Source organism: Dendropsophus ebraccatus, chromosome 11 (assembly GCF_027789765.1).
Source record: "Dendropsophus ebraccatus isolate aDenEbr1 chromosome 11, aDenEbr1.pat, whole genome shotgun sequence".
In the NCBI taxonomy this organism is placed as follows: domain Eukaryota; kingdom Metazoa; phylum Chordata; class Amphibia; order Anura; family Hylidae; genus Dendropsophus; species Dendropsophus ebraccatus.
The window spans coordinates 72,540,770-72,568,000 of record NC_091464.1 but is presented as its reverse complement, the minus strand read 5'-3'; the positions used below and the strand labels follow the sequence as shown (position 1 = coordinate 72,568,000).

The window sequence follows — 27,231 nt, the reverse complement described above, 5'->3', positions numbered from 1 at the left end:
TGGCGGGGGGGGGGGGGGGAGGAGGCTGAAGGAGCTTTATGTTACATTAAGGGGGGGGGGGCGCCGAAAAAAGGTTTTGCACAGGGCGCCATTTACCCTAAGGCCGGCCCTGGGTGTACTTTCCAAAATGGGGTGACTTTTGGGGGGGTTCTATTCTGCTGACACTACAGGGGGCTCTGCAAACGCACCTGGCGCTCAGAAACTTCTTCAGAAAAATCTGACCTGGAAATGCTAATTGGCACTCCTTCCCTTCTGAGCCCCGCTGTGTGCCCACACAGTGGTTTATGCCCACATATCAGGTACCGTTCTACTCAGGAGTACCTGCGTTACATATATTGGGGTGAGTTTTCTCCCCTGTTCCTCGTGCAATTGAGAAATTTCAAACTAAACAAACATATTATTGAAAAAATTCAATTTTTTCATTTTTACTGTCTTCTTTTGAATACTTTCCTCTAATACCTTTGGGGTCAAAATGGTCACCACACCCCAATATGTATTCTTTGAGAGGTGTACTTTCCAAAATGGGGTGACTTTTGGGGGGTTCTATTCTGCTGACACTACAGGGGCTCTGCAAATGCACCTGGCGCTCAGAAACTTCTTCAGCAAAATCTGAACTGGAAATGCTAATAGGCGCTCCTTCCCTTCTGAGCCCTCCTCTGTGCCCATACAGTGGTTTATGCTCACATATGGGGTATCATTGTACTCAGGAGAACCTGTGTTACAAAATTTGGGGTGCATTTTCTCTCCTGTTTATTATGAAAATGAGATACTTTAATCTTAACAAATATATTATTATAAAATTTCTATTTTCCATTTTTTCCGGCCTAATTGTGAATACTTTCCTCCAGCCCCTGTAGAGTTAAAATGCTCATTATCGCTAGCATACGTTAAAGCATCACTGAACTATAAGCGCATAAAGTGAGACAGGTCAGATTTTGAAAAATGAGCCTGGTCATTAAGGCCCAAACAGGCTTGGTCCCTAAGGGGTTAAGGACAGGGCCAATTTTCGTTTTTTGCGTTTTCGGTTTTTCTTCCTTGTGTTTAAAAGGCCATAGCAGTTGCATTTTTCCACCTAGAAACCCACATGAGCCCTTATTTTTTGCGTCACTAATTGTACTTTGCAATGACAGGCTGAATTGTTGCATAAAGTATGCTGCGAAACCAGAAAAAAATTCAAAGTGTGGTGAAATTGAAAAAAAAAACGCATTTTGTTTATTTGGGGGAAATGTGTTTTTACGCCATTCACCCTGGGGTAAAACTGACTTGTTAAGCACGTTCCTCAGTCGTTACAATTAAAACGATATATAACATGTATAACTTATATTGTATCGGATGGCCTGTAAAAAATTCAAACCATTGTCAACAAATATACGTCACTTAAAACCGCTCCATTCCCAGGCTTATAGAGCTTTTATCCTTTGGTCTATGGGGCTGTGTCAGGTGTCATTTTTTGCGCCATGATGTGATCTTTCTATCGGTACCTTGATTGCGCATATACGACTTTTTGATCGCTTTTTATTACAATTTTTCTGGATTTGATGCGACCAAAAATGCGCAATTTTGCACTTTGGGATTTTTTTGCGCTTACGCCGTTTACCGTACGAGATCAGGAATGTGATTAATTAATAGTTTGGGCAATTACGCACGCGGCGATAGCAAACATGTTTGTTTATTTATTTATTTATTTACTTTTATTTATAACCTGGGAAAAGGGGGGTGATTCAGACTTTTATTAGGGGAGGGGGCTTTTTATTCACAACAACACTTTTCTTATTTTTTTTACACATATACTAGAAGCCCCCCTTGGGGACTTCTAGTATATACACTTTGATCTCTCATTGAGATCTCTGCAGCATAGATATGCTGCAGAGATCCATGAGATCGGCACTCGTTTGCTTTCGGCTGCTGCAGCCGGAAACAAACGAGTGCCGAGTCGGGGACGGCGCCATCTTGGAGCGGTCCCCGGCCGGCTTCAGAAACGGAGATTGCTTCTCCGGGATAACATCCCGGAGGAGCGATCTCCGCCACTAGACACCAGGGAGATGCTGGATCCGGTAATCGGATGCAGCTGTCATGTTTGACAGCTGCATCTGATTACTGTATTAGCGGGCACGGCGATCGGACCGTGCCCGCTAATACCTACGGTCCCGGGCTACACGCGGCACCCGGGACCGCCGCGGTTCAGAGCGGGGTCGCCGCGCGGCCCCGCTCTGAACGCCCTTACCGGCAATAGGGCGTACCTATACGCCCTTTGTTGTTAAGGGGTTAATTAATAGTTCAGGCTATTACGCATGTGGCGACAGCAAACAAGTTTATTTATTTATTTTTATTTAAAACCTGGGAAAAGGGGGGTGATTCAGACTTTTATTAGCAGAGTGGGCTTTTTACTTATAACAATACTTTATTTATTTATTTTTACACATATACTAGAAGCCCCCCCGGCAGCAGGTACAGAGATCCCTCCCAGACGAGCGATCTCCTCCACTAGACACCAGGGAGAAGCTGGATTCGGTAATCGGATGCAGCTGTCATGTTTGACAGCTGCATCTGATTACTGTATTAGCGGCCACGGCAATCGGACCGTGCCCGCTAATACCCGCGGTCTCGGGCTACAAGGGGCACCCGGAACCGCGGTGGTTCAGAGCGGGGTCGCCGCGCGGCCCCGCTCTGAACACCTCTTACGGGCGCATGACGTACAGGTACGTCATGCGTCCTCAAGAGGTTACGGTGTTAAAGTAAATGTACCACCAAGTACATCTTTTTTTTTTTTTTTTTACATTATCAGACCGGCGTGGGGACCGGCCGGAGCCTCTCGCTTCATTGTGTGAACTGACATGTCAGTTAATTGCGGCCCTGTACGGGATCCAAGCCGGAGTGTATACGATGTGTATACGCTCCCGCCGGGATCCCACAGAAGATAAGGCAATGTCCACACCTCACAAAGTATGGCCGTTAATGCTGATGGCAACAACGGCCGTACTTTTTCGTAGTGTGAAAATAGCCTTAAACTGTGCCATTATCGCTTTTACAGAACAGAGACTACAGAACTGTCTGGAGATGCAGGGGTGTCACTTACTTGCTGTATTATCAGCTGACATAATAAACATATTCATAGTGTTCCTTAGCAAATGGTAAAGAAAGGGATTTTTAGGAAATAGTAGGAAATAGCATGTGTTATGAAGCTTTCCTTTAAATAACAATCGCTGCACATAATAAATGGCACACAGGGCAAGATCTTATGTTTTGCTTTGTTCTAATGATATAACAAAGAGAATCAGTGATATAATTTTATTTATTTTGACATGTGATTTTGTATTGCAATGAATTATTGACTGAGTATGCTAAATGCTTAACTGTTGTAAGTACAAGGCGGCTCATGTGAACAGCTTGTAGAACAAAACAAGGCACATTCATTCAAGAGTGAATTTTCTTTCATGTTAGAAAAGATCCAGAGTCATGCAGTGTGAGGCTATGGGACTGATTCATCAAAGTTTGTAAAGTATCTTGTGGCTTAATGATTCAGCCCATATAATTACAATGCATGAAATCGATTTAGAGGATTTTTCGGCAAGGGAAAAAAAGTCCTCAGATTAATTTATTTTATCATTTGCTGTTATATTTAGGGGTTTTAATTATTTATTTCTTGCTACTTGTATCAATCTGTAAATAAATAATCTGCAAACTTTGAGAAATACAATTTTTTTTAGTACCATATTTAGTAATTATAAGAATTATAAGAAGGGGTCATTAAAAACTTTTACTCAGCCACAGAGGATAGAGCATGTCTAGACATTATAATGGACAATTTGTAATACTTTACTTCTCCAGCGGTGGCACTGCAGCGTCATTTTGTAAAATAATGGCTGTTATTATGAAATAACAGTGGTTATCGAAAAAAGAAGATTTGAGAACCTAGCCTTCCCCTGTAAATAGTCAATTTAATATTCCAACCACAAAAATAGACTCTACTGTATACTGCCTTAAAGTCATAATAAGAGGACAAATGGAAGATTCAATGTGACCCATTAAAGCAGACCTGTCAGCAGGAAAACAAAGTGTCTAAATGGTCACATTGCTATATAGAAATAGTCATCATTATTTGGGTTATACCTTATTTGTTGCTCTAGTGTCAATGTCAAAGTATAAGCCTTATTGTTACTATGCAAATGAAACAGAAATGCCGGAGAGGTGTTCCCCAAGAAAGTCAAGCTTTTTTCTCATTATTGAATGTCTGTCACTCAAACAGGGAAGGGAAATGCAAACAGGACAGTGGAAGAGTGGTATCTTATATTTTACTGGAATCATTACCAGCAGCACTACATGTGGTCTATCTTTCCTTATTATGATAGGAGTAGCCCAAAACATTGTTATAAAGTCAAGAAACATGAAAACATACATCACTGACAATTACTGTTCCTCATGAAATTTTCATTAAAAAGAAAAAAGTCAAATCCCCTTAGGCCATTTTGAATTCTTTCTGTTGTAATGCTAATAGTTTTGTCTTCTTGGACTTATACTGTTTATAAGGTCTTAACAGGGTTAACTGGGGGGGGGGGAATCTTCATGGTTGGGGGTTTTGAAGGGGGGCAAGTAATAAACATAATATACTCACCTTCTCGTGTCTCCCTCAGCTGTCACACCAACTCTCCTAGTCATCTGTTCATCTTCTCCTCTTCTGGGTTCGGTGCCGTCCTGTCTCATAGGATGTGAGTGGCCAAAGTCATGTCCTAACTCTGTCATTAATTGGCTTAGGGGTCAGGAACTGTGTTGTTAGGACGGCAAAGAGCCCAGAACTGGAGACCATTGAAGGACTGGGAATTCTAGTGTGGAAGCTGCAGGGGCCCTGGAGAAAATGTTTGTTTTGTCCATACAGCCCCTTTAAGGCTACTTTACATAGGGTGATTATTGGCCACAATCCGGGAGCCCCACTCATAAAAACTTAGCCAAGCAAAAGGTTCCTTAAAAAGGTGCCAAACTTCTAGGTAGTCGATTACACTGGGCATGGACTGCCCATATAAAAGAGCCCATAGCCCAGTCTTTTTGTATAGTTTTTGTTAGGGTGGTATTACACGAAGCGATTTTTTTCAATTAACGATTAACGATAAACGATCTCCAACGATCGCAATAGCGGGTGCCTAATAATCGTTCGTTTTACTACACGGAAAGATTATCGGTTGAATTGGAGCAACAAAGTTTAAGAACACTCCCCTTTCTATTTGCGAATGAACAGGGAACGACTATACGACATCTTATTCAAACGAACGATGTGCGAACGATGTGTAAAAGACAAACGATAAAAATAGATCCAAAACCTATTAAACGACGAACGATTAACATTCGTCGTTTAATCGTTGTCTACTATTACACTTAAAGATAATCGTTCATATACGACCGATTGAACGATTATTCGAACGATAATCGCTTCGTGTAATACCACCTTTAGGATATAGGCTTCTTGTCCCTCTAACCTCTAAAACAGTACAGTCTCAGAAAAGTATGAGATAAGCAGCAGATCCATCCCCCTCCTGTCTTCTGTATTGTAAAGAATACCATAAATAAAATAACCATTACATTTTATTGTAACTCCTAGGCAGGATCACCTGTACTTGTACACTGCTATAGTATTCTTCTTGTTTAGGCTTTTTGTCCATTTTTAAACTATCAACTTGATATGTGGTTGTAGCCGACTAAAAAATCAAGTATTTTCTAATACATTTTACATACTTCAATTATAATTTACATTATTTTCAATACTTTTCCCCTCTGCTGATAGGAATTTTTGTTTTCATTTCCAGCGCTAAGAATGGCTTTAACATTAAACTTAATTTCACATCTTTTGAGACTAACAATTACATAGACGTTGTAAATATTTATGAAGGTATTGGACCTGACCGAATTTTAAGAGGTAAGTTCTGCGGTTTTCATTTTCAAATTAAATGTCAGACAAAAGCTTCATGTCTGAAATAGCATTATGCTAATAGTTTTCCTTTATGAAGTTTCATTGCACCATTTTAAGCAGATATGAAGCAATACTGAGAGTTTATGGTGGTGTAAAATTACAAATTTTACAGAACTCTCGATGGACTAAGATTAAGTCATTAGGTCAAAGTCAAATGTTAAAGGAGTATTAGCATTGCATAAAGTATTGTTATATACCTTATAGTGTAGAGCGAGGACTAAAATGCTCGAGTGCTGGTTACTTGATTCCAGCATTTTCCAATGCTTGAGCAAAGGTTGCCTGGTTGACCTGTTGAATTATTTAGTTCTAATTTTTGCAATTTTTTTTTAAAAAAGGCATCCTCCCCCCAAAATAAGAGGTCCCTTGAAATAAGGCATCTCATGAAAATAATGCATCCCCTGAAAGTAAGACCCCCACCAACACCATGCCACTACCCTCTGCCATCCTCCACCACCTCCATGGCCGCCACATCCTGCTGCATGTCCCGCTGCATGCCTGAGGTCATGCCCTGAAACTCAGTCACGTCCTACAACACAGTGAGATAACGCCTATGTGGTGCGTCCTGTGAGGGGAAGAGGTGTCGCTCATTGAGGGGAAGACACGGGCCGCCAGCATGATAATGTCTATGCCCCAATAAGTGAAGGGGCCTGACAGCATGCTGGAGATGCAAAGTGTGGGGGTGTCAGTAGCTACAGCCATCGTGCTTTCTCCACCTAGAGGTCTGTCAGTCTCCGTCTTGTGTGACCACTGTGGTCTCACACTTGTCTCTGCACAACAATGCTGTTATGGACCAATCCTGAGGGGGCCCAGGCAATGAGGGGAGAGACAGGACTGATAAGACAATGAGGGGAGAGTCAGGACTGATGACACTGTGAGGGGAGAGACAGGACTGATGGGACAGTGAGGGGAGATTCAGGACAGGGGGAAGTGTGAATTCTTCTTCATGGAAAAAAAGACATCCCCTGAAAATAAGACATATCACATCTTTGGAGGCAAAAATTAATATAAGACAGACACTCTTATTTTTGGGAAAACAGGGTACCTGACCTAGCTCCTCCCGATGCCCTCTGGTGTCGGCTCTGGTCCTCTCAGCCAATCACTTTGCTGTACCACTGCAGCCAGTGTTTAGCTGAGTGGGCTTCCACAAAGCAGGGAACCGGAGCTCGTGGGCATCGACAGGAGCATGGACAGTTAAGTAAGGCTTCAACATTCTTGCTCAACACTTTCAGTTTTTCTATGCACCTACCCATGCCCTTCTAACAGTGTAGGGAACTGCAACCAGCCCTATTAAAGGGGTTATAAAGGCTGAGAAAAACATGGTCACTTTCTTCCAGGAACAGTACCTCTCTTGTCTCTAGTTTAGATGTGGTTTTGCAACTCAGTTTCATTGAAGTGAACGGAGCCTAACTGGAAAATCTCACCCACACTGAAGACATGCTGTTTGTGGAAGAAAGCAGACATGTTTTTCAAATCCTAAATAATTGATTGAAAGTGCTCAAAAAAGGGGATGTGGCTCCCCCAAAATGCCCAAACGTTAATGACATTTCTACGGTCAAAATAACGAAACACTTTTCCATGGTTATAAAGCTTGCACTTTAAATTTGAGATTGAGCTTCTTCCCAGTATGGACACAGTGAATGCTCATCATATTGACACCTTGAAATCAAATTACTAAGGTCTGTCGCTCTTGTTTATGTTATGCATATTGCAACAATAAACCTGCTTGAGAAGAAATTGAAGGATCAAAGTCTTTACTATGAGTATTTTCTGCCCGCAATATGAAAAGGAGGAGTGGTGAAAACTGTGGTATCTGTAATTACATATTATATATTTACATAAACCTGTAGGAGTATTTGGGGAGGGGGGGTTCTCATGTGCAAATATATGTATAAGTATATATGTCTGCTTTTATTGTTCATACTGTGTACCTCTATATTTACTGTATCTCTCCTCTATTGGGTCACATGACACAAATGAAGAACTAGTACTAGAGTTGAGCAAACTTGGAGCAAGCTAGGGTTTGTCTGAACCCGAGCGTGCTGCATTTCATTAGCCATCGGCTGTATCAATGTATTCCAGGACTCCCATCCAACTTTAGCAGCCACCACTATTCAAATGCCGTACGAACCTTAGAGTGCTCGAAGTTTGCTCAACTCTAAGTAGTACACAAAGTTAAAAGGGTTGTTTTGACACAGGCAAAATTTCCACCTGAGTTTGAATAAATATAATAAACATACAATGCTGACCTCTTCTGATCCCCTGCAGCAGCTAAATCTTCTGGCCTTCCTTTGCTCTCTTGTTTGTCTGGGCCTGTCTTGAATAATGTTCGGGACTTTTGGTCCAATGGCATCAGCGCTCTCTCATCATGCCTTTGATCCCGGCCGCATACTTGCACTCCTGCGAATATGCAGCCAGGATATTCCAGGTAATTAAACAGGGATTTCCTGGAATATCTTGGCCACATTTTTCCGTGAGCGCAAGTATGCGGCCGGGATCAAAGGCATGCCGAAAGAGCGAACTGCTTTCGAACAGCTCTCATCCTCTCCTGTGAGATAGATTTATTGCAGGTGATAGATGCACAGGCCAACAACTGTTTTACAATTCAGTTTTCTCAAGGCTTGATAGTCTTAATGATCTCACAAGACTGTGAGATCTGTAGATTCTTCTTTACAGCCTATCTAAAAGCAGCAGTTTCTTCATAATGATGGACCACCATGTCAGTTATGCATATTCCAGAAGGGATATACACAAGCTTGATTTCTGGGAGCAAATTATGTTTTACCTCTTTGAGGAATGTTTCCCATAAATTTTCAAAAGTATTTCTCAAGTGCGGACATTTTAAAATGCAGGATACATTGCATTTCTACCAATGTTCTCTTGTGAGTCATGCTGATAATAGAACCTCCCACCCTGGTTGTTTGAAAAGTATCTCACGCTCATGGCTGTGTGCCAAAAGAAGTTTCATCCATAACAGCATGGTGCCTCGCTAACAATACATTTGGAAGCACATTGAAGTGGGTTTTCAAGTTTGAGGCAATGCTATTATGTACAATATCCCTTGCTGAATAACATTACCATTGGAGTTTTATAGATGCTCTTCATTACATAGATCTTATGGATGACACAATTAGTCATGCCTATGATCTATATGGAAGTGTAAAACTAGTGGCCATCAATTGCAGTTGTCCTATTTGGAGAACACCAAGAGTTACAACTCCTTAATGATAACTTTTAGTTTTTTTCATATTCTTAAAATTATTTTAACTGGAACTAGCAATGCTTTTCAAAATACACTCTTCCAATTTATCAACTCTGCCAACATATAAACCCATGGTTCTTAAGTATGTCAATGAGTTACATTTTGTTCATTTTTCTAACCGGCTTAACGTGACCTTGCAGAATATAAAGATTCTAAAACCACCCCTGCCTGCATGTTCTCCGCAACATTTGTCTTCATTATATTGTTAATACAGCTATTCAATTGCCTCCATGAAGACCCCATCATATGATTAAAGTGCATTTGGCTCACAAAAGAGCTCTGCTAAAAAATAATTTTCTACTGTTGAAGATAATCTAGTGATTGGTGAAGAATAAAGGTAGTATTTTATAGGGTTGATATAAAATTTTTATTTGCAATGTATGTATTTGGTTATTTCTGGAAACCATCATTACAGATGTTAATGACCTAAATGCGAAGTAGTATAAGTAATTATTTTAATTCATTTCTAATAATAGATACATTGGAAACATTGCAATATTTTATGAAATATTAAATGTATGTAAAATTATATAGAGGCTATTCTTTATATTCACAGCGTCACTTTGGGGAACAAATCCTGGTAGTTTTCGAATTTTTTCAAATCGAGCCACCGTGGAGTTTATCACTGATACTACATCTAGTGATCTTAGTGGTTTTGAAGGAATCTATTCCGTGTTTAGCATCAATGAAGTGACAAGTAAGTATTCTTGTCGGCAAATAAATAAATAAAAGAAACATTTATTTGCGTTTGAGCCCATACCTAGAACTACTAAAAATATATCCACTGGAAGGAAATGGTCAAGAGTTCCATTTCAGACTTTTTTTGGAGAATTGAAACAATGGATAGTAGACTGACTTTTACTGACTAAATTTAAAGTTACTCTGTACCCACAATCTTACCCCTCCCCCCCCCCAAAAAAAAAAAAATGTACTGTCAGATAGCTGCTTTCAATCCAAGATCTGTCCTGGGATCCATTCAGCAGGTGATGCAGTTATTGTGCTAAAAAAACTACTTTTAAACTTGCAGCCCTGTGCCAAATTGTTGAGGCCTGGGGCATTCCTAATGATGAGGAGGAAGAGAGTGGCATCGCAATCCTAGGGCATGGATACTCTAGATTCAATCAACTCCACTAAAACCCGCAAACATTTATGGTACATTCTATGAATATACCAGGGGGGTCTAAGATAGGAATACCCCTTTAAACATACGTAAAGCCTAAAATAGTGGCATCTCCAGTCTAGAAAGAAAGATGCATTGATTTTTAAAATGTTTATTATTTTGGTTTTTTTAGCCCAGAGTGAATCATCATACAGAATACACCATCTCTTTATACAGAAGTAGTAGACTGTTATTCAGTAATGTTTCCCAGAGCTGGTCTCCCACAAGCTTTAGATCAGGACCTGTGATTTTGGCATGTGCAGCACATTGTCAAATTGTTGAGCACAAGAAAGCAAAAAAGCTTTAAATTTTCAATATGTTTATTTTTGTCTCTCCAACACACCAAAGACTATAATTTGGCAGAAAGAAAATATGCCTTTTTCCCACAAGCAAATAAAGACTGTAAAGATGTTGGGCATTCATATTATTTTAAAGTTGTTTTTGATATTTTTGTATTAAAAGTGCCATAAAGTTATTCCCACGTACATAGTATAAAATTAATAAATTTATTTTCTTGCCAAAGAGAGTGCAAAATGCAAGTAATGCCAAATATTTTGGGATCTATGAGAGAACCCTATATACGCCCCTTCCCAAAAAAAAATTGGAGTAAGTAATAAAAATAAAATACATTTATCAGAATATTTCAAAAAGGTTCATGCTGGGTTTTTTTTCCTTTGAAAAACAAATTAATGACCCCCTCAATATATAACAAGGGTGTCAGGATGGTATCTTTGCGGAGCGTTATGCGCCCCTTGGCTCATGCTGTGCGGCCGAAAAGGCGCTGAAATTCTTGTATTCTGTTTTTGTTTGCACTGTGTGAACACTGGTTTATATGCTCACTTTTGTTGGGAGACACACCCGAATTCACCTGCTGAGTTCTGTCTGGCCATGTCAGGGTTAACCTGTGTTTTGGTTCTGCTGTGACTGACAGGTCATCCTGCCAGTGGATCTGTTTTGTTCCCAGGTGTCTGTGCTTGGAGATCAGGGGGATGGTCCAATGATGTTCTGGATCAGAACCCTGGCCTCCTATATAACTACCTCAGTCTGGGATATCATTGCTGGTTATTGACTTAGTCTCTGCCTGCTTGTGGATTCTGATTCTTTGCATCTCCTGACTACTGCTTTGTATCTCTGACCTCCCTTGCTTGCTGCCTGCCCCTGATCATATTGCCTGTATTCTGATTACGCCTTTGGATCCTGATTTTGTACTTTTGCTGCCCGACTGTTGTGACCCGGATTGTGGACTATTCTTCATTGTGTTTGTCTGTCTGTTTTGTATTTGTGTTCCATCTAGCCAGTGCAGGGACTGCCGCCCAGTTGCTCGCCGCCATCTTAGGGCGGATTGTGGCAAGTAGGTAGAGGACAGTGGGCGGGGCTGAGCTTAGGGCTCACTGTCTTGTCTTGTCCTGCTGTCCGGTTCCTAACAAAGGGACAGTAATACTTCTAAATGATTTTGGTTATGATGGTGGTTAATTAACTCTCTACATGATGCTGTCAATGTTGACAGTGGCATCTATACATTTATAAAAGCTACATTATTGGTGGTTAAGAGGGCGTATTACCTCCTCTGTGACATGGGCATGATGGGCTAATCTATTTTTAAGGCAGCCCAAAACCTTTACAAGGCCTCTGTCTGACAGATATATTAATAAACCCTGCCAAGGTCAAACTGTGACAGTAGGTCACCAATTTAATCACAAATCAAAAACTCCCATCTGCCACATAATGGTACAAAAAAATAAATAAATACAAAAATAATGACAAAAAGAGCCCTTACAGCCCATAGACTAATAAATATAAATGTTATAGAGGTCCCAGTTGGGTGATTCATAGTATTAAAGTGACTCTGTAACAACAATCTACCCTCTACAAACCACTTGTACCTTCGGATAGCTGCTTTTATCCAAGTTCTGTCCTGGGGTCCATTCGGCAGGTGATGCAGTTATTGTCCTTAAAAAAACAACTTTTAAACTTGCAGGCCTGTGAATTGGTGTGGCCTAGAGTGTCTATGCCCTAACCTTGCACTACCTCTCCGTCCCTCCTCCCTGCCCTCTTCCTCATTAGGAATGCCCCCCAGGCACAATTTCTCCTGTTCCTCACTTGTGTGAACACCGCACAGGTGCCTTAATGATCCAACTCATGTGCAGTGTTCACACAGGTGATGAATAGTAGAAAACTTGCCAGGGGCATTCCTAATGATGAAGAGGGCGGGGAGGAGGGGCAGAGAGGTTTTGCAAGCCTAATGCACAGACACTCTAGGCCACACTAATTTGACACAGGTCTACAAGTTTAAAAGTATTTTTTTAGGACAATAATGTGGGTACAGAGTCGCTTTAAAAAAGAAAGAAAGAAAAACATAATAAAAATTATAAACTTTATACATTAGGTAACCTGAAGAATAAAGATAACATTTCAGTTTTTTTTCTCAACATTTTTTTTTTTTACAGTATACTTTAGGGTTTAAGAAGGTCAATACAAAGTAAAATTGGTCCTGCAAAAAAGGCACATAAACGCTTAGAAGCAACAACATTCATCCCAATGGGGAGGTGTAAACAGCAGCCAGCTTAAAAATGAAAGCATTGGCAGTGAAAATCCAACATGCCCGCCCTTTGTCTTTACTGACATCATCTGTTGGTGGTCAGTTGGGAGGCCACCATTCATTTTAGACAGCCAGTTGAACACGCCATCTGAAACAAGTTTTAGTCTTGGGCCTGAGGGCACCTTTTGACTTTTGAAAGCTAAGTCTATCTAGCTAAAGTAATCTTTATCTTTGATATAACATCAAAGAAAGGTTGGAGACTCATATTCTCAGTTAATAGATAGAGAGTGCTGACAATACATGTGCATCGGGTTCTAAGTATCAGAAGGTGCACCAACAAGTAACTCTTTCATAACCATGGAATTTAGATACATTGTTACTGCATGGTTGAAGAAATGTGCACTAAAAAACAGTAACAGCTAGAATGCTTTAGACGCCTTCTTCAATATTCATGAGTTTTTATTATGCACTGAAGTCGAAGCCGTAGCACATTATCATATGCCGTTGTTTAGAATTTTATTCCACTTTAACGTTACAGTGCAAAAGGGCAAGCGTAAGGGAAGCCAATTCTCTCACAGGCTGCGGCCGTAACACAATTTTTATGGCCGTGAAAGCTGATTATCCTTTGATATTCAATTCATATACATTGCAAATTGAGAACAGCATTTTCGGCCAGCATTCCTCCTTGCAGCAACAACATTTTAAGTGCTTACAAGGCAAAACTTTATAGTCGCAGTTGAGATTTATCAAAAGTCACTTAAATTGGAGTTATGGCCTTTAGTTTTTTTCTTTTTTTTCCCTTTTATTTATGTTTATTTAAAACTGCTCGAGCCTCTACTCTTCTGAGCCGATATTACGCCGCTATATGATTCCATGTGATAAAACTATATTGTAGAGTTAATAGAAATTCAAGTTTCAACCTTTTTTATATAGTGGGGCACTAAAGTTGGTATTGGTATACCATCAGTTATCCTGTTTATGGCTCCTAAAGTGCTTCTAAAACAAATATAGCACTATAGATTTATTCCAAGGAATAGCATTACCAGTGAAATATACGTGCTACCATGGAAGGTTAAAATAAACACAATTCTGCAGAGAGCAAATTTTTTTACTCCCAATAGTAACTACTTCTTACTCCATTTTATTAGGTATTGTATTGTTATAAATATGTCTATATTTACTGTTCCGTACTTTTAAAGAGTTCCCAGTTTAAGGCTGATGTCTTAGTCAGACGTGGATTGTCAGTGCAACAAAGGGATGTGTCACAGAATCCCTCCGTAAGCTTTAATCATAGATGCAAATCAATGTACTGTATTTTCAGCGCGCTTTATAAAGAAACTGGTTAAGACATTGATTGCATTGTAAAGTTTACTGAGAGACGTTGTTCGTGCAGAGCTACAGTTAGGGAGAGGAAGAACTTAGTTGAACTGTTGATTGACTTTTTTTAAAAGTCATAGTTATCTATTCATTACATATAGATGATGTAGAGTAAAGTCTACGGCTATGTTTACACAAAGTAAAAAAAAAACCTTCCAAAGAGGATGAATAGTCATCACCCCCCTAGCTAATCCTGTGAAAAGGGTATAAGTTTGTCAGATGGGAAAACCAAAAATAAAAAAAACAAAAAACATAAAATATTAATATTTGATTTTGTCCAAACTGAACTGTAAACTAACCACACTAAAAACAGCTAAGCGATTGCAGGTGTTTAGCTGTTTTAGTGCAATTCAGCAAGTTCATTTATCATATCTACCTGTCCACGCTACCCCAATGTCCTCTTCCTCCAGTTTCCCCCTCAGCCTCCTTCAGCCCACTCTGCCAATCATTTACTGATATGGAACAGCGCCACGGCCAGTGATTGGCTGAAAGGGCTGTCTCTCCTGAGACCAGAGTGACAGCCAATCACTGGCTGCGGCACTGTCCTGTCTCCAGTCAGTGGTTAGCTGAGCATCCTGCCACTCTCGTCTAGGGAGACAGCCTGCTCAGCCAATCATTGGGTTTGGCACTGACCCATCTCAGTCAGTGATTGGCTGAGCGTGATGGAGGCACCAGGGGAGCTTGGACAGGTGAGCATACCTTTTTTTGTTTTTTACGTGTATTAAGTTGTGCAGCCACCATTTTATGTACTTGTTACAAAAGTTCATAACAAAACGTGGTTCACAATATTTGGTTTGATCATCTCAAATAGTAACCCAATAACAGTTTCATACATAAAGCAATATAACAACCCTGCAATACAATAACAAAACAAGGTTAAATATGTTTTGATTATTGGTTTCATTACTGTGGTCTTTTTGTTCACATTCTGTATGTGTGGGGGATGTGACCCAGAGCCCAGGGGGGTTTAGCCCCATAATATGGGGGCTATTTGGCTGGTCTGTTTTTTTCCCTTGCAGTTGCTGAGTTATTGTGGCTGTGGATGCCGCACAGTATTGCATCTAATGGAGTAGAGAACCATATTAAAAAAATCACTGACTGTTAAGTAGCGGATGCAGTTTGACCGTACTGTATACTAAGAACCTCATGTTCATTGTTATAAATTTTGCATAGCAGCAATAGAATAATCTAAAGTATAAAATGTCAATGTCTTTCCCTACAATTGTGGCATATTCAATATTATATATCTGCAGTATGTAAAATTTTATCAATATATTAATGGGATTCAGTATTCTATATATCAGGACATTCATAAATTACCCTCTACACTGTATGTTATACATATTTTATATGATATTTATGCAGTTTACTCAATGAGTCTGTCTGAACAAGTACAATGAATACTGAAGTACATCCTGCAGGTGGCAAGCATGGCATTGCAAAATTGTACCTTAAAAATGACATCTGTTCAACTCAGAAATTTACATAATTTATTGGACATATGTTATCTGTTTTTTTTTTTTTTTTAAGATGAAGAAAAGATAGACTGTAACTTTGAAGAAGGCTTCTGTTACTGGATTCAGGATATAAAGGATGATGCTGAATGGGAAAGACTCAATGGTCCAAGTTACCCGCCATTGTCTGGGCCTGATTATGACCACACAATTGGCAATGAGTCTGGTAAGTTCTGCTTTATTTATGTTGATACTAACATTTTCTTTTATATTAATGTTGCCTAAATACATCATGTACAAGGCTGGATTAATGAATTTATTGTATAGTACAGCTGAAGGACTTGAGAAAATTGTAAAACAAAAAAATAAATAAATAGCACTATTGGTTAGTCATGTGGTCGTCATTAGGAGACCCAACCATGGTTCTATCCATCATGCTTTACATTACATATAAGGTTTTGATGTAGGAAAGTCTTTTTCCAAAATCCAGGTGGTCTTGGACAAACCTTAGATGGGCCATTATATTTTTTGTGTATTATACAGCAGTGGCTTCCTTTGTGATGGAAACAAACATCTGGGGACCTTTCTCAGTAGTATTAGAATAGTGGACACATGAGCAGAGGATTTTGCGGTTTGTAGGATTTTTTTTATTGTCACTAGGGAGGAGCGAACCAGCTGAGGTTCGGGTTTGTATGAACCTGAACTATCGGCTTCTGATTGCCGCTTTCTGACCTCTCCGTGCAGCGGGTGGATACAACCTTGAGGACCGCCTGGAAAACTGGGGTACAGCCATAGCCATAGGTGGTCCTCGGGCTGTATCCACCCTCTCCACGGAGCGGGCAGACAGCGGGAATCAGAAGCCGATAGTTCAGGTTCATATGAACCTGAACCTCAGCCGGTTTCCTCATCCCTAACTGTCACCTTTGGGTTCTTTCCCACCCTTTTCTGGATTGCCTTTTGTGCAATTGGAATCAACTCCCCAAGGTTCCCACTAGAGTTTTGAAATTTCTCCGTTATGATTTTTTTTTTTGTGAAAACTTGCACAAGAATCATCACATTGGCTCATGCTGTTTAATAAATATAGCATAAATGTACACTAGTCTCCTGTTTGATTCGGTGCACTATGCATATTAAATGTGTCTCAACTGCTGCACATTTGGTTCCAGACAAACGCATGGATTGATGTGCACATATAATAGGTCTTGAGCAATGTGTCTGTATTCTTTTACAGCTCCATGTGTCTGTGTAACCAATGTTTTGTGGTTTATGGAAAGTTATTTTAATTACAGCATGGATCACACTGACCAATCTTTCTTGTCCTTTTAAACTGATAAAGCCTATACCCATTATTCCAATGTCTTCTTCTTACCACTTATTAGTCACTTGAGCAGGCTCCTGCTGTAGTGACCAAGATGAGAGAAACCTATGTCATGTCTATTGACCCTGCAGATTTTCCATCGGATACCAGCTAATTACTGTGGTCTGAGCATGGGGACTCTTTTTACCAGCTTGTTATCAAACGGATCTTCTAAGTAGGGACTGTACAACCTGTCAAACGCTTGGGCAGTGCTCTCTCCTGCTGTGGCTGTTACTACTTTGCTTACCTGCTAATAAGAGCTTCTGACCCCTTTGAAGAGATTAGTGCTATAAAGACATATTTTTCAGTCAATACTAGAGAGAGAAAAAAAATATTTAATTTGGGTCCTCTCCATAAGGGAAGAATCTCAGATAAGCTGAACCAGAGTGTCTTCCAAAAGGAAGAGTGACCTGCCAATAAACAAGTCTTTTGGACTTCTTCTTCTTGTTCCTCATCTCTTCAATGAAAATCATTCCTCTCCTAAGCTGCATCTACGGTGTCTCTCCAGCCAACTAGTACCTGTTGTGCACTGATAAGACTCTAACAAGTACTCTAACACCACTCTTTACGGATGTCTCTGGTTTTGCTAGTGTGAGATTATTTTGTTTACTTCCGAAGGCGAGCATTTTTACTAAACTGCTTATGTATATTACATCTGTGTTTTATGTGTTCAACTCTTTAAATACAGTAATTATTAACTATTTTGACAATCACTAAATGCTATTTAAATTAAGGCCACGTTCACACAATGTATTTATCCCAGCTGTTGTTGCCGATTTGCAACAATTGCAGTGATTAATAAAAAATTTACATTGTGATGCAGTCTATAGAATTCTGGACGAAGTGTATACACATAGTATATGCTCCAGCTGGGATTGCAGACGGTCGCAACAAAAACTGACATGTCAGTTTTGTGCGGCTGCTATTCATTGAATAGCCGCCGCACAACCCTGACAGGTGCCACAATGGATAGTGCGGCTCCGGCCGCACTTTCCATTGTGTGCAATGGTCAATTGGAATGCGGGCGCACAGGGATGTGCCTAAATATGAATGTGTGGAACTTTTGTTACTTTCATGCAGTCATTGGGACAATCCCTTTGAGGCTTTTCCGTGCTGCATCAGCCTTGATTCATAGATCCCTCCCTATAGCCGAAGAAGGTTGTTGAGGCAGGGAGAACCCGTTGAAGACCATTCCGATTATTCATGGTTCAGACAGAATAAAAAAATAGAAAACTGATCAAATCTTTATCGAAAGTGTTTTGAATTCTTCTTCTTCACAGTTACTGCATGTCTTTATGCAGATATCAGTATGGACCCATAACCTAAACTGCATAGCTGGAAACTTTTCTGTTTTCTCTGACTTTTATACCAGTTCATAGCAATGATGTTAATAAAAGGGAGAAAAGTGCCTCCGGACCATCCATTTCTGGTAGTTAGCATGAAGAGTATAACACATGTTAGTGTATGACAGTTGTGTGAGTGCCACTGTTTATATACAGTTATTGAATACAAGTTCATGCTCCAAATTTTAAATGATTTTTGCTGGATTATTCATAGGATTGATCTCTTGATGTACACAGCCTGTAGGGATTGTATAAAATCCGCTTGAACTGCGAATGAAAGGAGCAGCAGGGTGCTGGGAATTGATGTTCTATTCACAAGGCATAATACAAGATGGTAGGGTTAATATTAAGGAACTGTCTTCCAGTAAACAAACCCGTAAATGATCCTAAATGTGTTAATTTCCCTAAATTATTAACCAGATTAGGATCTGTTTTTTTTTTTTTTTAAATATATTTCCAAAAAAAAGATTAAGACGGAAAATTCAGAAAGTCTGACTTGGTTTCTGGTTGCATAACATACTCGAGAAATGCATAAACAGACAAAATGTATTAATAATAATAGAATTGAGTTATCATTTGGAAAGAGCTGAAACTAAAGCAGGGCATCTTGAAGGATTTACAATTCTTCACGGTTCTTACAGCGGGTCATAGGCAGTTTATTTTTGTCTCTTGTTGGTTATCTAAAGCCTGCTGCAAGCAGAGTAATATTTCGGGTCTGGAGTATTTGTTGAGGATTTTAAGGGGAAGATAAACTCTACAACAAAGAAAGTCAACAAAGTTTAAAATGCTTTTTACATAATGGAGTAAAAAAAAATAATCAATGAAAATTTAGGAATAGGAGGCAGAATTTTAGCATGTTTGTGTTCAAGGAAGGACAGTCACAATGGTCATTGATATTCAAAAGAAGAGCCCGTGAAGCCTCATTGAAGAGTCTTGAAACAAAGGGCTAGCCAGATATCCTTCCGGGAAGGACCCAGCCAAGGAGTGGCTCCTGAAAGGAAACTACCAAAACCACCATATTTAGTGGCCCTATAAGTCAATTTAACGACAAGGGGAAAACCAAGGCCAGGTATCCATCCACATACAGCTGTTTTGGGGTGGGAGCAATGCCTAGTAGAGCCTTAAAAGAAACAGATCACTGATCTCAGGGAGACCAGCCAAACGATAACACTGCCGGCTGCTTGTAAAAGCTCTCAATGCAGTGAATCCTAGGTGCATTGCCCCCTAGGAAACATGAATATGCAAAAGAAGAGCCCATGGAGCGTCATTGAAGAGTCTGGAAACACAGGACTAGCCAGATATCCCTCCGGTAAGGTCATTGGGGACGCACAGATCACTGTTACAACTACAGTAACCATTATCTGTGCTACCAAACTGGTATGTATTTGGTGTATGCCCTTTAGAGGAGTTTAAGTACTCTCTTGGTTTTCATCTTTTAACCCAGTACAAGATACAGAAATTGGATCTAAACGAGAAGAGGGCACCAGGTTGCTCCATGAGCTGGTACTGGTACTTGGCACCATTGGGTCAGGCAGATATGCATAATAAGCACTTTTACACAGGAGAATCAAAGTGGTATCCAGAGATGAGGCAGGGGCATAGTCATAGTCAAAATATGCATTGCCTAGGCAGGTTAGCAATCTGGGTTGGTAAAAAAGACTTAGAGCAGTAGAGCAGGGGAATAAGCAAAATAAAAATACAGGGGACAAAAAGAGAACAGAGGAACAGACTGTTGGGCAGATTGCCCTTATATACCAGATGGCCAGTATGGATATAGAACCAGTATAATGTACACTTGCTCTTTAATGGTAATTATGAAGAAGCATGCAGCCAGCCCGGAGAGGCTGCAGAAAGAGGTGCAGGAGAAGAATGTGGAAGTGGGAGATGGAGCTCAGCCAAGAGGAGGGTAGAGAGCAGCTGTAGACATGACAACAGGGACAGAGTGGAGTCTCTGGCAGAACAGTGTACAAACTAGAGCCCAGGCTGTGACATTGCCTATCACAGCAAAGGAATGCCCCACCAACATTACAATTAACATGGTTTACAGCCAGTAGTTGACATATGTGCCAAGAAGACTTAATTTACCTAATGCTTCTAGGATGTGATCCCTTTCTTATTCTGTCTCTGTTTCTTGGAAACCAAGAATTCTGTACCTTTTTCTCTAACAGGATTCCTGGGAGATCATCAAGCAGTTAGGATCCTGGTTCTACCATGGATCTGCCTCGGCCTCTTCAGGCCACTTTTAGACACTTTTTTATTTCTGACTGGGCTGATCTTCAGTAGTCCCTCTGACCCATTCTTCCCTTTGGCAGTCACTGCTACTACATTGCTACAGCCTTGCTCTCTAGCATCTACACCTGCAAGCCTTGATATAGTGCAGGAACACAAAATAGGGGCCTCCATAACTCCACCCAATGGAAACTGTAGAGTAGCACTATAGAACTTTGATCCATAGATAAGGCTTTAGAGCAATCAGCTTACACCCCAGAAGACAGTCACCCAATGTAAAATGACCAACAGAGACAGCATTCCCGCCGCAATTGTCAAACATAACACAGAGGCACTGATTGCTATGCTTACACAGAACCTACAACTACAGTAACAACATTTACACTTTTTCATATAAAAACTTAATTTAGTGCAGCTGCCTCAATAGCTCTATATTGTAGGATCAGAAGGTAAGAATTCGGGTATGAAAGTTTGTCCCATCTCCTGACCAAAAAATAAAAATAAAAAAATAACATTTTTAAGATTTACTTTATTGCCTTCTATAATAAAAGTCAAAAATAAATTGTCAAGACTTCAAGATGTTTCAAAAAAACTAAAAAGGAAAGCTAAATTACACATCACAAATATGCAGAGTAGCTATTGAAGCAAAGCTTTCTTTGGCTGAATGAACTATTCTGTTTTAATGAAGGGGCCTCTTGGATTTGATAACACAACATAAAAGATACTGTATGAACATGGGCAGCCGACAGTAAAGTGTTTAAAAAAAATTAAATAATGGCAAATGTAAAGTATGCTCATAATGTAATTTATGTTTGTGCATCAGAGGTTTTAAAACAAATCCAAATTCTCAGCTATTTGTATATATGACGAACAACGGGCTGAAACAGCTGGTTGATTTAGATAAATTGGATCCATGAGAATTTCTGGAACTGTACATAGAGAAAAAAATTATGCAAGTGAATTTATGGACAATTGATATGTTTTTCATCAGTCGACTAAAACAGGAATATTCTTCTGAGCATAACTGGTGGGATTGCAGGGAAGCTTGTTAAAAATACATAAATTATTGTCAAAAGTAAAATCATTGCAGTCTTGTAGAACAATAGGATCTCGTTCATGGGTAATGATATTAAGGCTCCTATCATGTCACGGATGGCTGTATAGTGTTATTCGGTTACGTTATGAGGCTCCAACTTTGACATGATTTATCTCAGGGAGTTAAAGGAGTATTTTGGAATTTGGAAGAAAAACTTGAAAGACATTACCCTCAGCGCACCATTGTAACACTAAACCTACATCCTAACCATGTTTAATTGTCTTGTTTTGTCATTCTGTTGTCCTTCATGTGCTGCTCCTCGGTAAAAAATCAGTTGACAGTGTCTCAGTAGCCGTCTGTGAGAGTAGCAGACTCCAGTTCCCATTACATCCCAGTTCATACATTGCAGGCAATTACTTTAGACTGCTCACCCTACCCCTGTATTTCTCTGAATGCTGGAGACCAAACTTTCACCCTCTTGTGCTTTTGATACTGGGGTTACTTAGTAGCCCCTCATATAGGTTCCTCATCCCCATCATCTGATGTTTCATAGACAAACAGCTAAACCTTCTATAACATGGGCGGGGGGGATTTTACATAAATTCTGTTAATTTTTCAATAAATAAATTAATTAATTTTCAACTGATTTAGACCTAAATAGGCATGACAATTTTAAAACTGCAGTGTTTTCTTTTATCATGTCAAGTTTTTTTTTTTTTTCCCCTACCGCTAATCTTATTGTCGCTACTCCCAACTCTGTGCATGATACTTGGTCTCATGAAGCAGTTTTTTAAAGCTTTGCCAGCTGAATGAGACTGTATCAAGTATCTAATTTTGCCATATTCTAGCTTGTTGTTTGGGAAGATAAAGGCCAGTTTGACAGTCCATAGATTTGGCGGCCCATTAAAGGTTAACATTTAATCGGCACAATGTCAAAACTTGGAAATACATAAAAACGGAATGACACTGAAATATTCCAAAAACTCTTGGAGATCTCCTAAATGCTGGGTTGCAACATAAGCATCGAGGTACATTTTCATCTTGCTGATTTCCCGAAAAACCTTTGTGCAGTTAGTGATGAGCATGGTGAACAATTCCACCAAGATCTGAAGGTCATGGAGGCACAGCACAAGGGTAGATGGGATGTACGTATAATGGCTTACTCACTATCATCAGGCAACATTGTACACAGACTGAACACTAGGAAAAGCTATAAGCATAAATGTGTACCGTAATATGTATGTTTGGTAGCAGGACTTTACTACTTGTGCACAATTTGACTTACAGTAACAATATATAATCTTTGAATTAATTGTCTCTAAATAAACTGTATATTCAGATGTACATTTTGCATGATTTTTGGGACAAAGGGAAGGTATCCTGTACATTAAAAAGTTGGCGTGAAAAATTTAATTATTTTTTGATTCAGATGCCAAAAGTTAGTTAAAAACAAGTTGAAAATCTCTCCTGGCAGTTCTCAGATCCCGCCTCACTTGCTCTATCTATATACAGTTACTGCTGCCACCCTTATGAGATCAGGATATACTGTATAGTAGACATGGCCATGAACTGATTATTGGACAATTGCGTACTTTTGAAACTTCATAAAACACTTTAAGGCCATGTTCATACAATGTATGAGACCGGCCGTTCCGTGACCCAGCCGGGTCACGGAATGGCAGGTCTCTGAAAAGATCATCCCGGCCGGGACTGCACTACCGGCCGGATGATCTTAAGCCCCACAGAGTTCTGATGCAGGTGCATGCATGCACGCCTGCATCAGAACTCTCCACTGTACGCTATGGAGCAAGCGGACGGAGCTTGGTTTTACGAAAAGAAACGTCTGAACATAGCCTAATTGTGATTTTAAGCTAAGTCACTTGCTCCACATGGTAATATAAAAAGATGCAGGTATTGTATAAAGATCTGACGTTTTATAAGGTACCTTAGGTATAGTACATGCTCTACATATTATATATTGTTCAGTATAAGATTTTGGTAAAATTTCTCATAACCTATAGAAGCATTTCTTGTGGGTTCTTTGTAGACATCTGTACATTGTATGCATATGACCTGCAATAATGGGGGGGAAAGGAGACTGGCTGATACTTTATTTATACAATATAATACTCTTTAATGTAAAAGCAAACAACTTGATTTATCAGTTATTGCACCTGGAAAGGATTCAGAGTAAGAACAATGTTGAGACCACCCCCTTTCTTCAAAGCCAGAGGTGTTTTCAGGGCAAGAAGGTACAGACACGACAAGACAGTAGGCCCTAGGTCTGAACCCACCCACTGTCCCTACCTACTTGCTTCAGTCTGCCCTAGGCAGCCGCGGACAACCACAAAGGCGTTCCCTACGCTATATATGTGGCACACTAAACAGGACAGACAAACACAATAGAGGATGGTGAACAAGCCAAGTCAAAACCACACGGGCAATGCAGTACAAAATCCGCAATACAATTGGATAGTCACAGGTCAGGCGTGAGGTCAAATAACGAGTCGAGCAGTCAGAGGGAATTAGGAAGGGATACGCAGGAATAGACAAGGGGAAGCTGGGACCAGGAGTTCACCTAATAGCCAGCTCAGAGAAACACCTTTAGCTTAGTTTTATGCTGACTAAGAGCCCGGTCCGGATCCTCATTGGACCGGTGCTCTGATCTTCCAGTCTCCAGACAGGCAGAGGAACAAGTCAGTCAAGAAACCTGCTCAGCTGCAGTAATCAGATCTTTGCAGGGCTTTGGTTAACTCCTGCATTGCCGGGTGCAGAGAATCAGTCGAGTGTGTCACATAAATGCAAAGACCAGGCCCAGTTCACACCAGGTTACTGCATGATCCTGACAGGTGTCATGGGGATCACCAGCAATAGGATACCAAATCAGTGAGAAAATACAAATCAAGCTGGTTGAAAACCAATACCTGTCACATCAGCTAAAACACGTACACACAAAGCATACACAAGAACCTCAATAATATTCCCTAATAAAAGCATATACTGCAGTATATATAAGCAAAGATTCCCGGAATACGTCTTCAGGCATTTGATTTTTTTTTTCTTTATGTATTATATAATAACAAGCTCATAATTTTCTTTCAGGCTACTATATATCAACACCACTTGGACCTGGGTTGAGCCAGAGAATTCGACTTTTTAGCCTTCCTTTGACGTCATCTTCATCCCCATTAGAACCCTTGTGCCTTAGCTTCTGGTAAGTGGAGAAGTTACATAAAATAAATGCTTGTGTCAAACAATATCCACAAAACTGGATTCTGCTCCATAAAGACACTTAATTAACATTATGCAAAAGGTTAACTAGCCTGCGCGAGCTTAATAAGCAGAGCAATTTTGCTAACTGGTATAAACAAATTAATAGTCTGTCTTAGCTGCTTTTTGTTTTTCCCGTAGACAGGAAGCAGAAGTAAAAAGCATGCACAGTGCTGATGGCATGGAGGACAATACATAGAAATGATCAGAATATTGTTATTGTTATGAATATACCTGTTGGGATCTTGGTGAAATCCTTGGTTCGTAAAGTACGACCGAGACTGATCTTTTGGCCATGATTCTGCACTTGTTTTGTGTTTTATTTGCATTTTGTCTAAACCTTGTCTGAACACTGTCTGATTCCAGCACTTGTGTAGTGATTGACAGCTATTTTATAGCTCGGTGTTATATGCAGACACAATATTCCTCCCATAGTACTGCATGAGGCAAAGCCTTTTGGATGGCCAATCAGGCTGGATTTTACAGAATAGTTTTATGCTCCCTGGTCCAGTACAGTAAGGATAGGCTGTGGTGGTATAGATGGCAATTCCTTTGGGGCATTTCCAATCAGTTGTCCAGTTAAATGGAATGGGAGATACCTTTTGGAGTGTAGACTGCAAACAAGACACAGAAGCAGAACTGTAACACAGTCTTGTACTCAGAAAGCGAGTTTTCCAATAGAGTGGAATTACAATGGTATAGCAAATAAATTGATTATGTTTTTTGATAATTGAAGTAGGCGGTGGGATCCCAGGCACTCCCTATGCTCCACTCAAGCTTTTTATATAATGAACAAGTCCTGACTTCTCAGTACTCAAAGCCCACTGGAGGGTGCAGGTCCTTTAGAAAATCTTTAGCCTATTTGCCATAACCTATCAAGGGCTGGCCTGAAGTCTTTAGGTCCTGTACTTCTTGACACAGATTTTAAGGGAGATTCATTAAGCTGCATTATAGATAGATTCTCTTTTTTTTTTACCCATAACAACCAATCAGAGATCAGAAATTCATTTAATCAGAGCAATAGGAAGCAAAAGGAGTCTTATTGATTGATATGGCCAATCTTGCTATAAAACAGCTTGACAAGTCTCCCTCTTTGTCATTGTATCTTTATTAGAGATGAGCGAACCGGGTTCGGGTTCGAGTCGATCCGAACCCGAATGTTCGGTATTTGATTAGCGGGGGCTGCTGAACTTGGATATAGCCCTAAGGTTGTCTGGAAAACATGGATACAGCCAATGACCATATCCATGATTTCCACATAGCCTTAGGGCTTGATCCAACTTCAGCAGCCACCGCTAATCAAATGCTGAAAGTTCGGGTTCGGATGGACTCAAGCATGCTCAAGGTTCCCTCATCTCTAATCTTTAACAATCTCATAAAAGTTGGTGTGGAAGGAACAAATTTCACAGGCATATGCAGGAGCTGATATTCCCAAATAATTTGTAGCCTACACCAGGAAAGAGGGCATTAAAGAGTACCTGTCGTTAGAAAAAAAAAATGACAGATCACAGAGACACATATTAAAATTTTTGAGTCTGAGTGTTCAGACTGCGACTGATCAGGAGAGTCAGGGGAAGCTTGCGTTCAGCGTTTTCCCTCCTGCCTCTGTGTTTTGTGACCAGGACAGCTGGACTGTCACATAATGTAAGACTATAGGGCAGTTTAGGTCAAATAGACAGATAGTCGGGAGAGGAGCGCACAAAAGCAAAGACTTCTTCTGGCTCGTTCTTCTGATAGGTTGTATATAAACACAAGTAGCAGAAGTGAAGTGGTGGCTGCAGTTCACAGAAAGCACAAAGCTGCATGCAAAGTGTTGAAGGTGTAGCTCAGTGTTGCATTTCCCCATGCAGCATGCACAAAATGTGAAAAAAAGAGGAAATGCTTATAAAAGAGCTGCATTTGGCTAGACTAAGAAGCCATTTTTATGTGTCTGGCACATAGGTCACACTAATATTTTCTAATAGAGTAAAAATGTTCCTCTCAGCATTTTTTGAGAGTTATATTTTTTAGCCAAGGAGGAGTATATCATTTGCAGTAAATCAAATTAAAGGACTTGTCCAGGACTTTTCTTTATTCATCTATCTAACCTGTCAAAGGAAATATATTTGTTATTTATTTGCTTAATTTAGACAGTGGTCATGTGACCCAATCTCCCCTCTTCTACTCTGATGCATGTGATCTAAACTTACTGTTTTCTCCTCCAGTGTTCTTGTTGCCACCTGTAATATCACATGCACGGGCAAATATAG

At 40.0% G+C, this 27,231-nt stretch overlaps 1 protein-coding gene across 2 annotated transcripts in view; it reads left to right on the top strand.

Annotated features, from left to right (window-relative positions):
* The window catches only part of TMPRSS15 (transmembrane serine protease 15), a 302,887-nt gene that overhangs the window by 124,489 nt on the left and 151,167 nt on the right, over positions 1–27,231 (top strand). For both annotated transcript variants that reach the window (XM_069945651.1, XM_069945652.1), the window contains 4 exons: positions 5,796–5,905; positions 9,775–9,915; positions 15,824–15,973; positions 24,815–24,926. In XM_069945651.1, the coding sequence (XP_069801752.1) occupies positions 5,796–5,905; positions 9,775–9,915; positions 15,824–15,973; positions 24,815–24,926 (513 nt within the window). The remainder of the gene's footprint in view (positions 1–5,795; positions 5,906–9,774; positions 9,916–15,823; positions 15,974–24,814; positions 24,927–27,231) is intronic.